The 17,443-nt window shown below is 40.0% G+C and overlaps 1 protein-coding gene across 1 annotated transcript in view; it reads left to right on the top strand.

Annotated features, from left to right (window-relative positions):
* Positions 1-17,443, top strand: part of EXOC4 (exocyst complex component 4) — an 816,876-nt gene that overhangs the window by 675,588 nt on the left and 123,845 nt on the right. The window contains exon 14 of the mRNA XM_018046915.1: positions 15,876-16,054. Within this exon, the coding sequence (XP_017902404.1) occupies positions 15,876-16,054 (179 nt within the window). The remainder of the gene's footprint in view (positions 1-15,875; positions 16,055-17,443) is intronic.

Genomic DNA, 17,443 nt, shown 5'->3' with positions numbered 1-17,443 from the left:
GTACCTTATTGTGTATATCCCATGTTTCTTGACAACAGCCTGCAAAGAAAACAGCAAAGTAACCAGGCTTATTTGAGTGGCTTGGCTAAAGAGAGATGCATTCGTGTTCCAAGCTAACAGAGCATTTCCCGTGCAACTTTATTCCAAGTTGAGTCTATATCAAAACTCTGAGCGGTGCCATCAGCTTGAAAATAATGCGCTACTTTGCAATTCATCATTTTCTCGCTGTTACCTAGTACCCGTTTTCATGGAAATTTTCACTGACTTCACACACTGATATATCAGTTTCCTCATCTACTTGGGATCAAAAACAGGGGTACAGAATGTGGAGAAAAGCCTGAGACTCAGCTATGACTTCCTGTCCTAGTTCTCTCTATGTCTTTAGCCAGGTTCCCTCACTCCATCCTCATCTATAGATGCCAACCTTTAAAAAATATGATTTTATTGACGTTTAGTTGATTGGCAATGTTGTGTCAATTTCTGCTGTACAGCAAAGTGATTCAGCTGTATATACATTCTTTTTCATATTCTTTTCCATTATGGTTTATCACAGGATATTGAACTGAATATATAGCTCCCCATGCTATACATTAGATCCTTGTTGCTTATCCATTCTGTGTATAATAGTTGCATCTGCTAATGCCAAACTCTCAACCCATCCTTCCTCCAACACTCTCTTCCACTTGGCCATCATAGTTCTGTCCTCTAAGTCTTGTTTCGTACACCATTTGTGTCACGCTTTAGATTCCACATATAAGTGATATTATCAGATGGCATTTATCTTTCTCTTTCTGACTTACTTAATATGGTAAACTCTAGGTCCATCCAGATTGCTGCAAATGGCGTTGTTTCATTCTTTTTTATGGGTGAGTAGTATTCCATTGTATATATGCACCACGTCTTCTTTATGCAGTCATTGTCAGGTAGCTTTCATGTCTTGGCTATTGAGGACAGTGCTGCAGTGAACACTGAGGTGCATGTATTTTTTCAAATTAAGAATTTTCTCCGGATATATGCCCAGGAGTAGGATTTCTGGGTCATATTTTTAATTTTTAAAATATTCTGGGTCTATTTTTAATTTTGGGAGGAATCTCCATACTGCTTTCTATAGTGGTTGTACCAATTTACATTCCTACCAGCAGTACAGGAGGGCTTCCATTTCTCCACACCCTCTCCAGCACTATTATTTGTAAACTTTTTATGATTCAGGTCATTTTGACATGTGTGAGGTGATACCTCATTGTAGTTTTGATTTCTATTTCTCTAATGCCATCATTTCGTGGCAAATAGATGGGGAAACAGTGGCTGACTTTATTTTCCTGGGCTCCAAAATCACTGCACATGGTGATTGCAGCCATGAAATTAAAAGACACTTACACCTTGGAAGGAAAGTTATGACCAACCTAGACAGCATATTAAAAAGCAGAGACATTACTTTGCTAACAAAGGTCCGTCTAGTCAAGGCTATGGTTTTTCCTGTGGTCAGGTGTGGATGTGAGAGTTGGACTATAAAGAAAGCTGAGTGCCGAGGAATTGATGCTTTTGAATTGTGCTATTGGAGAAGACTGTTGAGAGTCCCTTGGACTGCAAGGAGATCTAACCAGTCCATCTTAAAGGAGATCAGTCCTGGGTGTTCATTGGAAGGACTGATGTTGAAGCTAAAAGTCCAGTACTTTGGCCACCTGATGCAAAGAGTTGACTCATTTGAAAAGACTGATGCTGGGAAGGATTGAGGGCCAGAGGAGAAGGGGACAACAGAGGATAAGATGGTTGGATGCCATCGCCGACTCAATGGACATGGGTTTGGGTGGACTCTGGGAGTTGGTGATGGACAGGGAGGCCTAGTGTGCTGCAGTTCATGGGGTTGCAAAGAGTCAGACACAACTGAGCGATTGAATTGAACTGAATGTTTAGAGATGTTAAGCATCTTTTAATGTGCTTGTTGGCCATCTGTATATCTTTTTTGGAGAAATGTCTATTTAGGTCTTCTGCCCATTTAAAAAACTTTTTTTGTTGTTGAATTGTGTGAGATATTTGTGTATTTTGGAAATTAAGCCCTTGTATAAACAACAGCCTTTGATTCTTGAACCTACATTCTGGTTGTATGTGTATATGCGCACATGTATGTGCACACATACTTTAGCATGAGAGTTGAGTCTTCAAGAAAGTTCAATTCCATGATAAGAGGCCATTTTTGTGTCTCTTGGTGAATCCCTAGGCAAAGAGAAATGATAGAGTGACTGAAACTTGTGAGAGGCAGCATGGCTTGTGGCCCTGAGTAGTAAGCCAAGAATGAAAACCAGCTCTGCTTCCCTCATGGCTGCAGCTGTGCAAAGTGAGCACATCTCCTGCCATGGGCCTCAGTTTCTTTATAAGATGATTCATAGGAGTTTGCCATCTTCAGGGGACACAGTCAAGGAACACATTCACAGAGCCAGATTTTAACACAGCATTTTTCAAACTCTGGGTCATGGCATATTAGGGAACTGTGAAATGATTCTAGGGGACTTTGAACCCACCACAGGAACTAGGACAGAGCCTAAGTAATCATAGATTCCTAATAAATATCTGATAAAGAAGGCATGGCTTGATAATAAAGAAATAACCCAATTAAAATTAATCTCAGGGTCAGAATTGCCAATTCTCTAAAGGAGATAACACAAATGATCAATAAGCATATGAAAAGATGCTCAGTATTGTTAGCCATCAAGGAAATGCAAATCAAAACCAAAAGATACTACTTCACGTCCACTAAGATAACTATACTATAAAGATTGGTAATCACAAGTATTGGCAAGGATGTGAAAAATTGGAACCATTATATACTATTGGGGAGAATATAAAATTTTGGAAAATAGTCTGGCATATTCTCAAAAGGTTAGAGTTAGTGTATGAGCTAGCAATTCCATTCCTAGTGTATACACCTGAGAGAAATGGAAACATACATCCATTTAGACGTGAATGTTTAGAGCAATATTATTCATAATAGCCAAATAATGGAAATCACCCAAATATCCATCAAGTGATGAACAGATAAAATGGGACAGATCTATGACATACCCAATGCAGTACTTTATGGTAATAAAAGAAATAGTGTGCATGCTTCAGTATGGATGAACCTTGAAACCATGTTAAATAAAAGAAGCCAGTCACAAAAGATGATATATTGTATGATTCCATTTATATGAATAGGAATTATACATGAATGTCCAGAATAGGGAGATCTATAAAGGCAGAAAGTAGATTAGTAGTGACTTGGGGCTGGGGCTGGAAATAAATGAGAAGTCTGATTTCTTTTTTGGAGGAGATAAAAATGTTCTAATTGTATGATTGATACTGTGAGTAAATTTTGTGGTATGTGAATTCTATCTCAGATGTTGTTCAGTCGTTCACTTGTGTCTGACTCTTTGTGACCCCATGGACTGCAGCATGCCAGGCTTCCCTGCCCTTCACCATCTCCTGGAGTTGCCTCAAATTCATGTCCATTGAGTCAGTGATACCATCCAACCATGTAATCCTGTGTCATCCCCTTTTCCTCCTGCCCTCAATCTTTCCCAGCATCAGGATCTTTTCCAATGAGTCAGTTCTTTGCATCAGGTGGCCGAAGTATTGGAGCTTCAGCTTCAGCATCAGTCCTTCCAAAGAATGTTCAGGACTTATTTCCTTTAGGATTAACTGGTTGGATCTCCTTGCAGTCAAGGGACTCTCAAGAGCCTTCTCCAACACCACAGTTCAAAGGCATCAATTCTTCAGCACCCGATCTTCTTTATGGTCCAACTCTCACATCCATACATGACTACTAGAAAAACCATAACTTTGACTAGATGGACCTTTGTCAGCAAAGGGATGTCTCTGCTTTTTAATATGCTGTCTAGCTCTCTCATAGTTACTCTTCTAGCATCTTTTAATTTCATGGCTACAGTCACCATCCACAGTGATTTTAGAGCCCTAGAAAATAAAGTCTGGGGAGGGAGGTGGGAGGGGGGTTCATGTTTGGGAACGCATGTAAGAATTAAAGATTTTAAAATTTAAAAAATAAAAAACTTAAAAAAAAAAGAAAAAGAAAATAAAGTCTGTCACTGTTTCCAGTGTTTTTCCATCTATTTGCTGTGAAGTAATGGGACTAGATGCCATGATCTTTGTTTTTTTGAATGTTGAGTTTTAAAAAAATTTTATCAAAAAAAAAAAAAAATGCCCATGACCAAGCCCCACCTGTGACCAATTAAATAAAAATTTCTACAAGTCAAATTTGGCATCAGGTATTTTGTTTAAACTTCCCTGGTTAAGTTTTTAATGTCTAGCCAGGATGATGGCTTCTGGTTTAGACTATTTTCCAACTTCTCAGTGTTAAAGCACCATGATTCCTTAAGTCTAGTGTTTTATGTTTGTCCCAGTGAACAAGGTGATTTAAAAGCACAGGGAATGAACTGGTGGTCACCCCCTCAACACACCTTAATAACAGTCATGATTAATTTCTTTGGCTGACATCTTTGAGTAAGCAACCCAGAAACTCCAATTTCCCTGTAACCAAAAAAACTTATATTTGTATGTGTGTGTGTACACACACACACACATATATATATTTATTTGGCAAGTGTATCAAGAGTATTGCAAGTTTCTAAATCATGGACAGACAGTAAACAAAGAAAGCAAATGAGAAAAATCCCTGATTGTGATTACTGAAAGAGGAGACGCTTTTCTGAAGAGGAGCAATTACTTATTAAATATGAAAAATAGCTACTCACATGATCATCTCTGATGAAGACCATTGAAGGATAGACTTAGTGATGAGTTTTAGCAGTTTCTAGGAAGAAAAAAAATGCTGTGATCGATAACTAAGCTGTTTTATGCCTTCCTGTTTTTGAGGGCTTAGCCAGGATCATTTTAGAAAGGCAGTTTTTGAAGACCTGAGTAAAGAACTCTTCAGAATGGTTACCACCTCCATTATTTTTGACACAGACAGATTAGACAGGTTTTGAAAGTGTTGAAGATTGAGCAGTTGTAAAAAGCAGGAGTGATAGATGGAGGTGTCATTGTCACATCTCATAAGAATCACTCGGTTTTATTAGGAATTTAGGTAGCTGACCTGACCTTTTTATAGCCTTCATCAGTTTAAGCTCTGACAGATAATAGTGAAGTGATCTCTACAGGTTATCTTAACATTTCTCAGTTTCTCTACCTATACAACAGAACTAATTAATCCCATGCCAAAGAATTTAATCAACTTCCAGCTGGCTTGAATATGGTCAGACATCTTACTAGGTCCAATATAAGTCAAGGTCTTTCCTAGAAAACAGAAATCGCTTCAAGTAATCCCTTTTCATTAGAAAAGACCCTAATGCTGGGAAAGATTGAAGGCTGGAGGAGAAGGGGACAACAGAAGATGAGATGGTTGGATGGTATTGCTGACTCAATGGACGTGAGTTTGAGGAAACTCAGGGAAATGGTGAAGGACAGGGAAGCCTGGCATGCTGCAGTCCGTGGGGTTGCAAAGAGTCAGACACGACTGAGCTACTGAACAACAACAAAATTCCCTTAACTTGGTCTTCCCTGGTGGTTCAGTAGTAAAGAATCTGGCTGTCAATGCAGGAGATGCAGGTTTGATCCCTGAGTTGAGAAGATCCACTGGAGAAGGAAATGGCAACCCACCCCAGTATTCTTTCCTGGGAAATCCCATGGATAGAGGAGCCAGGCAGGTTACAATCCATGGAGTTGCAAAAGAGTCAGACACAACTTACCAACCAAACAATGACATTCCCTTAAATTCCTTCAAGTTGGATTTAAATGGAGGGAATTGGTTTCATAGGAGAATGAGGATCTGAGTGTCGAACAGGGGACAGTAAGAGAACCCATAGAGCTACTTCTCACAGAAGCCACTGCCTCCCTTTAGGTGGAGGGCCAAGGGGAAGAGGTTTTTACTGGAACACAGATTAGTCAAAGGAATTGAAGCATGGGAGAAGCTAGAACCAAGAAGGAGATGTGTCTGTTGCTAGAGACATCACCTGAGGCAGAGGGGAGGGAAAGAACAGAAAAGCCCTGGATTCTCCTTTGCCTTTAGCCTTCAGTTTCCCATCAGGGTCCCCTATGGTCAGAACCTGGAACCCAGCCTGCAGCGAGTCAGTCCCTAACTCCAGATATAGAGCAGAGCAAAAGTGAGGAATGGGTCTTAGGGAAAACAAGCCTAGGACTTTCAGGGTTCACCCCTTTTTTTTATTCTGTATCTGTTAAAACTTGGTATTTCCGCTTAATACAAGGTTAACAATTCTCATATAAGGGCATACCCCCCCTCTCCCCAACAAAAGTGAGTTGGCCTCATTCATCATCGAATTCTCCTCAGAGCTAGTATCTGTGCAGTCCCCTATGTCAAGGCAGAAGTGAGTCCTTACATGTGGTGATCTCTGAGCTAGAAAAAAAAGTTAATGCCACCAGTTCCTCATGTAAAACAGTTTGTAATGAACCTCACATTCATTATGATGGCTATCATTTTAAAGTTAAAACAGTAAATAGCAAAGTTTGATGAGGATGTGGAGAAGCTGGAAGCCTTGTGCATTGATGGTGGAAATGTAAAATGGTGCAGCCGCTCTGGAAAGCAGTATGGTGGTTCCTCAAAATAGTAAACATAGAATTACCGCAGAATCTGGCAGTTGTGTTTCTCTGCATATACCCAAAGGAATTGAAAGCAGAGATTCAAACAGATACTTGTGCACCAATGTTCATAGAAGCGTTAGTCACAATAGCCAAAAGCTGGAAACAATCCAGATGTCCATCCCCAGATGAAAGGATAAATAATATGGGGCATACACGCAATGAAATACATAGCCTTAAACAGGAATGAAGTTCTGATACATACTACCACATGAGTGAACTTTGAAATGTTATGGTGAGTGAAGTAAGCCAGACTGAAAGGGACATATATGAATCCATTTATCTAAGGTACCTGGAATAGGCAAATTCATAGAGGTAAACTGTAGCATAGTGGTTACCAGGGACTGGGGGAATGGGAAGAGAGAATGGGAAGTTCCCCTTTAACGAGTACAGAGTTTCTATTTGGGAGGATGGGAAAGTTCTGGAAATAGTGATACTGGTTGCACAACACTGTGAATGTACTTAATGCCATTAAATTGTACACCTAGTAAAGGTTAAATGGTAAGTTTTATGTTGTTGTTTAGTCGCTCAGTCATGTCTGACTCTTTGCAACCCCATGGACTGTAGCCCTCCAGGCAAGAATACTGGAGTGGGTAGTCATTCCTTTTCCAGGGAATCTTCCTGGCCCAGGGATCAAACCCAGACCTCCTGCATTGCAGGCAGATTCTTTACCATCTGAGTCACCAGGAGCTATTGGTACTATGGCCCTGGAAATACTAAAAGGGGTTCCAGTGAATCCGATGTAGTGCTCTCTTGCCTTTATTGCATAGAAGCAACTCAGTTTGCCCTTGGCAATTGAGATCAGTCAGTCCTTCCAGGGTCAAAGTGACCCCTTTCTCCACCTGTTGGTTCAGTAGTGTGAGAAACCTGAAATAGCCAGATGGCAGTCTCTCTTTCCCATGTAATTTAGTCATTGTTGTATTTCCTGGTGGAAGCATTCCTTCCTGAGTGCCTCTAGACCAGTTTAGCCCAAAGCTGTGAGAGCAGTAAGAGACCCTCCATGCATGGTTTTAATAATGAGCAGAGGGACCATTCCTACTGCTAACCCTTGGGTTTCCAGATCCATATTTTCTTGGGGGAATATGAAACAGCACTATATATTGGTCTCTAGATCAAAGTACTCCAGCACTCCAGCCTTGTAAAAGTTGTCTTCCAACTGGACCATAGATGAATCTTGCATCAGCCATTTTCACCCAAGAAGTTTCTTAGCCAGAAACACTGTTGAATAGGATATCATGATTGCAAATAAGAGTTTGAGTGAATCTTCTGATAATGGTACTGCCAGAAACATTTCAGGTCAGGAAAGCAATTCCACCCTCAGTATGGGTACAGCACCACCCCCTCCGGGATACAAGGAGTCTGGTGATCTGCTTCTCCATCTGAGCCCGGCTATGTCTTCCCCTCGCTGTCTTCTGGATCACAGGGGGCTTTGGGCAGTGTTTCCTGTTTCTGGGAGCAGTATTCTTACAGCAGAGTCAGCAAAGGGAAGCAATGGTACTAACAGAAGACTTGGAGAGTGGAGAGGGTCTGAGCATATATGATATGTGGTCAACTATAGCCTAAATCTGCAAATCACTTTGAAACTCTTTGTGCTATTTCTTTCATAAGCACCATTGAGTCTGCTGAAAGTGTACTCTTTCTTTTTTTTTTCCTTCCTAAGATTTCAGGGGAAGAAAAACAGAATTACTTAATGACTAAATGGAGACAGTTTGCGGCATCTTTGGCAAACTTGTCTTAAACAAATTCTTGTCAGCTAGACCTCTTGAAAGATTATGATTGTGTGGTAAGATTAAGTTAAATAGGTTTTACACTCTCGGCAAAATTCTCTTAAATGAATTCTTGTCAGATTCAGGCTCTTTAAAGATTATAATTGTGTGGTAAAATAAAACTTAACAGGTTTAACACTCTTCCTTCAGTTTCTTAGGCTTCTGTGTGAGTGTGTTGGCCTACTGATGATAGAAGTGACTTCTCAGATAGGGTTTCAGTGACTGAAACAATGAGTGCTGGGTTCTGAGGTCTGTTCCTGGGTAGGCCAGATAATCTTTGGGCCATAACTGAACACTTCTTACTTCACCTTCTCCAGGTAATGATTTACTCTGCTGCCCATTTCACGCAAACATATGTAATCCCTTCATGAAATAATGTGCTTTCATAATAAGCAGAAGATGAAGGCTAAATAAAAATTCGGATCTAGAAAGAGGAAACACTGCTGACCCGGATGCTGGCAAGCAATCGTCCCGACAGCGAGACCTCTGTGGTAGACGCTGACCACCATCTTTTTTTTTTTTTTACATTTTTTAAAAAATTGAAGTATAGTTGATGAACAATGTTTCAGGTGTACAGCAACGTGATTCAGGTGTAGATATAGATGGTTCTTAGATTCCTTTCCATCATAGCTCATTTCAAGATACTGAATGTAGTTCCCTGTACTATACAGTAGGTCCTTCTTTATCTGTTTTATATACAGTAGTGTGCATCTGCTAATCCCAAATTCCGGATTTATCCCCACCACCCTTTCCCTTTTGGTAACCATAAGTTTACTTTCTGTGTCTGTGTGTCTCTCTGTTATGTAAATAAGTTCATTTGTATTACTTTTATAAGTGATATTTTATGATGTTCGTCTTTCTGGCTTACTCAGGATGATAATCTCCAGAGCATCCATGTTGCTGCAAATGGCTTTATTTTACTTTTTTATGGCTGAGTAAGATTTGTATATAGATATACACGCCACATCTTCTTCATCCATTCCACTGTTGGTGGACACTTAGGTTGTTAACATGTCTTGGCTATTGTAAACACAACTGCTATGAACATTGGGGTGTGTATATCTTTTCGAATACACAAATAGAGCTTTGTCTGGATATGTTCCCAGGTGTGGGATTACTAGATCATATGATACGTCTATTTTTTTTTTTTTTTTTTAAGGAACCTGCAAACTGTTCTCCACAGTGGATGCACCAAATTACATTCCTACCTAGTGTGGAAAGGATCCCTGCTGACTGCAGGCTGAGTAAGCCTGGAGTCACGGTCCAAACCAGCCTTGAGACCAACCAAACTTGCCTCCAGTTTGGCTCAAATAACTGCAATACCCAAATACTCTTAATTTTCCAGGCTGAAATGCTTGATGCATCCGTTTGAAAGCTTTTTCTCACTTGTAGGGTTTTCAGTTTTTCATTTTTAATTATAAAGTAAATGTGTCCTTTGGAGAAAGTATAGAAAATACAGAGACGCACAAAGTATAATCGAGTCATGCAACATTTTGAAGGATACATATCCAATCTTGTTTCAGTTCGTATAGATACGTAATTCTGTTCTTTTTATATATGCAATGCATACAGTTTTATAACAGTTCTACTCAGTTGCATATTATGGCTAAAAGAATGCAGTATCAAGCTTTTTTCTGTGGTACCAAGTATTTTCTACCATGTATTAATAATTTCTAATGATTGCATAGTTTTCCATAGTGTGGATATGCCATAATTTATTTAATAAATTAGACGGTTTAGGAAAAAAAACCTGTAGTTGAGCAGCTAGAGCCATCCCCTTAAGGTTATTGTAACACATAAAAACCGTCCACCAAACTCTTTGACACACACGAATCCTCGAAGGTATGATTTTTCGTGTGAAATGGCTCTAGCTGTCAATCATTGATTCTCCATGTCATGGTTGTGGTGCTCTCTCCAGGTTGTTAGGGGGTGATTATGGATTCCTGTCAAATGAGATGTCTGCTATGTATTCAGCACGAGGCAGTTTGTATTTTTCTCCGTCTATTGCTTTCCCGTCGGAGGGAGTTAAGCAAATCTGTGAGCCAAAAGGGAATGGGATAGGCGTCGAGTGCTGGCAGCGCACAGCAGACATGCCCTAAGCCCAGAGATCCCCAGATAAGCAGATTAGACTGCTACATAAATACATTTGTCTTGATTGTCACTTTCCACCCAGGGTTACACCTACATGCATAAAAATGGCTCCAAGCCTATTTTTTCAAAGCCAGTTTGCCTCCCTTGTTGCTTTTTAACCACCCAGCTCAGAGGCATTTTTTTGTGTGTTATATCTATCAAAGATGATTAAGGGACTGAGAGAGTTGATGTATAAGGACGGATTGAGAAAACTAAATATTTACAACTTGACTGAGTGACAGCCAAGGGGAAGATATTATGACTGTCTGCTGAGCTCAAATCATGGAGGAGATATTGTTTTGCCTTCCCCAGTAACTCAATTGTAGGGATATCTAAATTCAGGGAAAGTTTTCTGCAGATGACATCACTTATGCTAATTAGATAATTGTGTCAGTTGAAATTACATTTCACTGCTAGTAGCAGAAACTTGCAGTAGCAGTGGCTTAGATAAATAAGGTTTCATTTTCTCTCCTATTATAACACGAAGCCCAGAAATGTATCATCTGGGGCCGCATGGCAGTTCTATGATGTCATTGGTGCCTCTCTATCCTCCTGCCTTTGGCTCCGTTATTCCCAGGGTGGTTTGCATACTCAAGGTCACCTGCTATTTGAAGAAGAGCTATTGTGGCTTCACTCCTCATGGCTGCACTCCAGAAAGAGGGAGGCAAAAGAAATCCCTGCCAGTAAGACTGCTTGGAAGAACTTTCTCAGAAGCCCATTTCCTGATTCCAGTTTATATCTCATTGACCACCGCATCCACAAGAGAGGCTGGGAAAGTGAGCAGGGTTTTGGTTTGGTTTATTTTGATTTTACATTGGGTATGTTGCTTCCTGCAGTACTCTAGATCCTTTGACTGAGAAGGTGTGGCAGCCCGGAGATCTAGTAGGCAGTTGGTGGTTTCTGTCACAGTGACTTACCTCTTCAAGATTCTGAGAAGTCTGGACTCTGAGACATGGCAACATTTGCTATAATGTTACAAGGTTCCATTTGTAAAACTAGCCATAGCTATCTAATTTATTTACTTCTGATCACTCATCTATTTAAGTTTATTCATCACAGCATATCCTGGGTTGACAGTAAATAAACCCGTCATCTCAACAGACTTCAGAATAATAAGGACTACAACTTATTAGCTTTCATCCAGTTCCATGCACTGTGTTATGCATTTAACATTACCTGAATGATTTGCTTCAAAATATTCCAAGGGGGATGGAGAATAGATCTGAATAAATGAAACAATACTCACCATGTGAAAGTGAGAGTATTAGTAACTCAGTCATGTCTGACTCTTTGCAATCCTATGGCCTGTAGCCTGCCAGGCTCCTCTGTCCATGGGATTCTTCAAGCAAGAATACTAGAGTGGGTAGCCATTCCCTTCTCCAGGGCGTCTTCCCAACCCAGGAATCCAACTGGGGTCTCCTGCATTGCTGGCAGATACTTTACCATCAGAGCCACCAGGAACCACCATGGGTTGCTAGTAATTGAAGCTGAGCAATGGCTACAGGGGAGGTGATTATATATATTCTTTGCTCTACTTTGTAACAATGGAAAATTTCCCAGTGAAGATCTTTAAATCACTTCATCAGCTTCTTACATTATTTCGTATGAGGTCGGTACTATTAGCCCTAGCTAACAATGCTCAGGGCAGTTAAGCAGCATCACACAGTAAGTGAGTGGCAGTTTGTGGACTCAGACCCAGGTTTGCCAGACTTAGAAACCTGTGCTGTAGCCCTTATTATTCAAAGAAAGTGTGTCTCCCAGGTAAGGAGACTGAAACTTATTAGAAATTCAGACTCTTGGGTCCCACCAAGACCTATTACACGACCCTTAGGTTTCGTTTGTGTGCCTACCCAAAGTTCCCATGCTCTGTCCACAGCAGTGTTATTGCCTCCGTAGCTACTGCTTACCCAACTCAGTCAACTCTGACTTTTCCTTAAAAAAATGTTGCCCTCTTTTAGGGAGAGGACATAGGTACACCTATGACTGATTCATGTTGATGTTTGGCAGAAACCAACACAATACTATAAAGCAATTACCCTTCAATTACAAATAAATTAATTTTAAAAAGTTACCCCCCTTTGAAACAAGAAGTCTTATCATGAGCCACTCTTTGGTTACATTTAATAACAATTTATTAAGCATTTAATTCAGAGCAGTTACTTCTTTCAACACTGAGCGCCCGCCTTTAGTGCTGGGCACTACATGCCTGTGTCAAGTAAGCATGGTTCTGACCATATTGCAGCTGCTAATAATCACTGCTTGCTTGAAACTTACTTTGGTTTGTTCTTAAATAATGCTCTTGCTTCTGTTCACTTAAGGTATTGTGACTTTTAAATGCTTTGGGGCTTATAGAAAACTCCAGGCACCTGTTCTTCTCATCATCTCTATTTACCTACACAGGTAAATACCTTTCCCCAAAAGAAATTTTTTTTTTTCCATAACATCTTCAGTCATCTTGTATCATTTCAGCCATGTTTTTGAAAGAAATATGGATTCGTTTTTATGTATCATGCAGGTGAAACACTTAACCGTATGAGCCTCCATCCTTCCTTTTGTACAGTGACTGAGTCACTTCCAATATCATTCTTCTCTAACCTCATGTAACTTGATTTTTCAGCCCATCCCCTCCCCCAACAAGAAAACCACAGAAACCTTTTGAAGACACTGGACTGTATGGAAAATGCGCTTGATTGTATTTTCCAGTCAGTTAAAGGATCCCTCATTGATTTGTACTGGTTTCTCTATCCAAATAGTGAATGCCTTGATGTTTTATAGCTTCCTTGCCTCCAGTCCTTTTTAGAACAAGGAGAAGATTCTTGAGAGTCCCTTGGAAAGCAATGAGATCAAGTCAGTCAATCTTAAAGGAAATCAACCCTGAATATTCATTGGAAGGACTGATGCTGAAGCTGAAACTCCATTACTTGGACCACCTGCTGCGAAGAGCCTACTCATTGGAAAAGACCCCGATGCTGGAAAGGACTGAAGGCAGGAGGAGAAGGGGATAACAGAGGACGAGATGGTTGGATGGCATCACTGACTCAAGGGAGATGAGTTTGAGCAAGCTCTGGGAGATGTTGAAGGACAGGGAAGCTTGGCGTGCTGCAGTCCATGGGGCTGCAAAGAGTTGGACACGACTGAGCAACTGAGCAACAACCACAAAATGAATTAATGAATGAGGCCTGTCTTCCATTTCAACTGTAATCTGCTTTCTTAAGGAGATTGGACCCTTTTTGCTTTTGAACAGCTTAAAACATTTTCTAGCTGTCAAGTTAATATGGCTGTTTCATAGATTATAATTGCCGGGGTCCAGCCCCGGTGGATCCAGGGTGATTCGAAGGTGGCAACGGAGTTGGCGTCCTTGGAAAAATACATATTTAATTACAGATATAGAGAGAGATTAGAAACGGATAGTGTAGTAGGAAGATTAGTGGAGAAAAAGAGGCTGAATAACTTGGATTATGTGGAATAGCATCCATGCTCCAGATGGGAATTCAGCCAGAAAAACGGGAGCAAGAAAGAAGCGACATGGAGGAATCAGTCTTTCCGGAAACTGATTCGATTTCTTTATTTTGGGGTTTGCTTATATACCTTTTGTTACATATAGGGATGAATACAGAGTCACGCGGGGGTCAGTAGTCCTGACCTTTATCAAAATCAGGTGCTTCACATAAATGTATAAAAAAAAGGTCTTAGGGATATTACATCATCTTCTGGCCATGAGAGAGACCTGCTGACATTTTATGATCCTTTCTTTCTGATAACCAAAAAACTTATTTCTTCCAAGGGTGTTTTTTCTTAAACCAGGCACCACCCTCCAAATAAAGTTAAATTCCTATAGGGTGAGGGTGTAGTGAATTACAATCAAGAAAGGAATTTATTTAACCCAAGGTTAACATGATTGATCTTAAAGGTTAATACTCATTTCTCCTATATACTTAAAGGTTAATGCTTATTTCTCCTATATGCTAGTTATATTCATTATAAGGGCAGGGAAAGATTTAGCAGCAAACATCAGCCCAACAAATGAAAATTCTTTCACCAATGTTCCCCTTAAGATCTATTTAGTCTTAAGATAGTGATAAAGTTACATTTTTACATAGCAAGGACACAGTGATTTATAACAAAGTACAGTGATCTATTACAAAAGAGAAAATTCATTAACTCAAAAAGTCTAGTATTGCTAACCTTAAAAACTACTATATTTCCTTTTCTATATTCCAAATACATTGATTAATATATTCCCAGGTGCCTAAGGATATGGAGGCCTGGCGGCAATCATTAACTTAACAAGAAGAAAAAGCCCTATGCTAATTAAGACTCTCAAAATACTCCAAAACTCTCTGTGCTGTTTATGGTTAAGAGGTAGTAAACAATCATGTGGCAGGAGTATGGATAATCCTGTCACACAAGCTAGTCTGTCAGCAGAGAGGTTTGACCTGAGACATCCTTGTCCCACCCAGAGCAGGGAATTAGCAGCAGTTATTAACACAACAAATGAAAAACCCTTCACCAATATAATTCCTAACCAACCCACTATACTAATAATTTCTAACTCCCCAAAAGAATTTGCCTTTAGTAAGTCTAAAACATCTTGTGCCTCTCAGGTTGGGAGGCTGTAAACAATCACATGTGGTCGGACGAACCTATACAGGTGGGCGAGATAACCTTCAGAGGAGTCTGTAAGCTGAAACACTCTTGTCACTCCCAGGAATTTTTATTGCCTGGGAGCTGCACGTTTACTCCTTCTCCGAGAGAAACGGTTATGGGGGAGAGCCCCCCGTAAAGTCAGAGGTGTGGGTGAGAGCATAAAACAGACTCTGGTTTTGGGGTAGATGCTCGGGAACAGGGGGTTTCCTGAGGCTTGATCACGCCTTTGCGTATGCCAAGCCTCCTTCCTCATGACCTTTGCCATAGGCGGAGTCCCTCACGCTGGCCCCCAGCAATAATCACCTTCAAACCGTGTATATACTTAACACCCTAAGCTATTATTCAACTTCCACAGCAGAAGAGGCAAGAGGAAAACCTACGAAAGAGCAGGTGTTGAAGCCATCTTCAAGGACTGTCACTGTATAACCAGGCCCACACTGGTTGGAGTACAAGCCTCAGGGTCTTTGTTCTTCCAGTAAGTTTCTCTTACAACAGGAGAAGGTATATGCATATGATAATGCCAGCATATGTATATGATAATGTTCTGACGAAACAGAATGTAGGAAAAATAGCATGCTCTAAGATAGTGATGATAACAACTATCTTTGCTAGACAAACGTTAGAGCGTCTTGCCACCTCTGTCGTTTCCAGGCTGTAAGTAAAGTGTCCTTCTGATTTGTTGTGCAGGGCAGCATTTGGCAAGGAGTCAGAAGTTCTTATTGGGAACCTGGGTGATAAATTAATCCCTCCGCAAGACATCCTCTGTGACGTCAGCTACCTCAAAGCCTTGGCCAACATGCACGAGAGCTTAGAATGGTTAGCAGGCCGAACAAAGTCAGCTTTCTCCAGTCTTTCTACATCCCAGAGTAAGTATTGGTGGGGTGGATCTTGTGGGGACAGCTGAGAAACTAGACTGAGTACATTCATTTGCAATGAGAGAGTGTCTGCACGTCTCCATATGGGCACGTGTCCAAGTTGTCAGAAGATCCGTTCAGGGATTCTTCTTGTGCTGAGTCTCTGGTACTTTGTGGTTCTGTGAAACAAAGAAATCTTGACTTCTGTGTGCTGGGGCGTGGGAAGTCAAAAAAGGTCCATGTTAGCATAGCTTGACATTAAACCTTAGAAACCCAGGATCATGTAAGATTGAAACACCATGTCTCAAGAACAGAAAGCAGTATATTTTGTCCTCCTTATGACTTCTCAAGGGTAGAAACTATGTCTTGGAGCTCAAAGTTGTGTATTTGGTTGATATTTTCATTTTAATTGATAGAAAAGAAATGAAAAGTATCTAAAAAGACAATTATATTAATAGAAATGGTTAAGATGCTAGAAAACAGACAATGAGAAAAACAGTTATTCTAGATAAGAGACAGCTGAAAGATAACCTCATTATACATTTCAGGGGAATTAAGGGATAGGGTCTGAAGTAAAAATAGGAAACCTGTTTTTCTATCAAGGACCAATGATCAGTTATTTCAAAATAATTTGAAAACTTTGAGACACAAAATTTATTCATTAAGTGTAGCATAAATACTTTTTAAAAGCATTAGTTAAGAAGTGTTAAACAGTTAAAATAAAGGCAAAGAAAAAATGATAGTGCGGAAGGAATGAAGGAGATGGCAAATTTGAATGCATGAATGGAGGGACAGAAAACAGGATAGAAAAAAGCAAAATAACAGCAAGAACATGAAAGAAACTAAATCAGCTCTGAAGTTAATATTAGACTGAACTGTTAGAAGATTATTAAAGGAAAAACTTATATTATTTGGACTGTGAACTTCAAAGAAAGTTATTTTTTATCACTGTCTCTTGAAAAGTTATTATTACTTGATGAACCATGATTTCCAGACCCAAGAGGGAGAAGATGTGGATGAAATAAACTAGAGTAAATTATTTCCTGAAACACGAGTCTCACGGGCAGAGTCTAGGAGACTTTTGAATGCTCACTACTTATGATCTCCCGCAGGTTGTGTAGCTGTCCTGGGGGTCAACAGGGGGTGAGGAAGAAGGATGGAAGGGAGGGGGCTTTTGATGTTAGGTATTCTGCTTTAGAAATCTCATTAAAATACTACTCTTTGATAATACTTTGATTTTTATACTTTTATTATATAAAATATTGCTTTTAGCTGATAATAAAATTGTACATGTTTACTCTTAGAAATATATTCATCTACTGTGGATAGCTTGGGTGCAGTATCAGTCTGAGCAGACTCTGCCTAAGTAGATACCCTTGAGAGGCTTTCAATTTTATGACC

The sequence above is a fragment of the Capra hircus genome, chromosome 4 (genome assembly GCF_001704415.2).
Source record: "Capra hircus breed San Clemente chromosome 4, ASM170441v1, whole genome shotgun sequence".
NCBI lineage: Eukaryota > Metazoa > Chordata > Mammalia > Artiodactyla > Bovidae > Capra > Capra hircus.
This window is presented reverse-complemented; position numbering and strand designations above follow the sequence as displayed.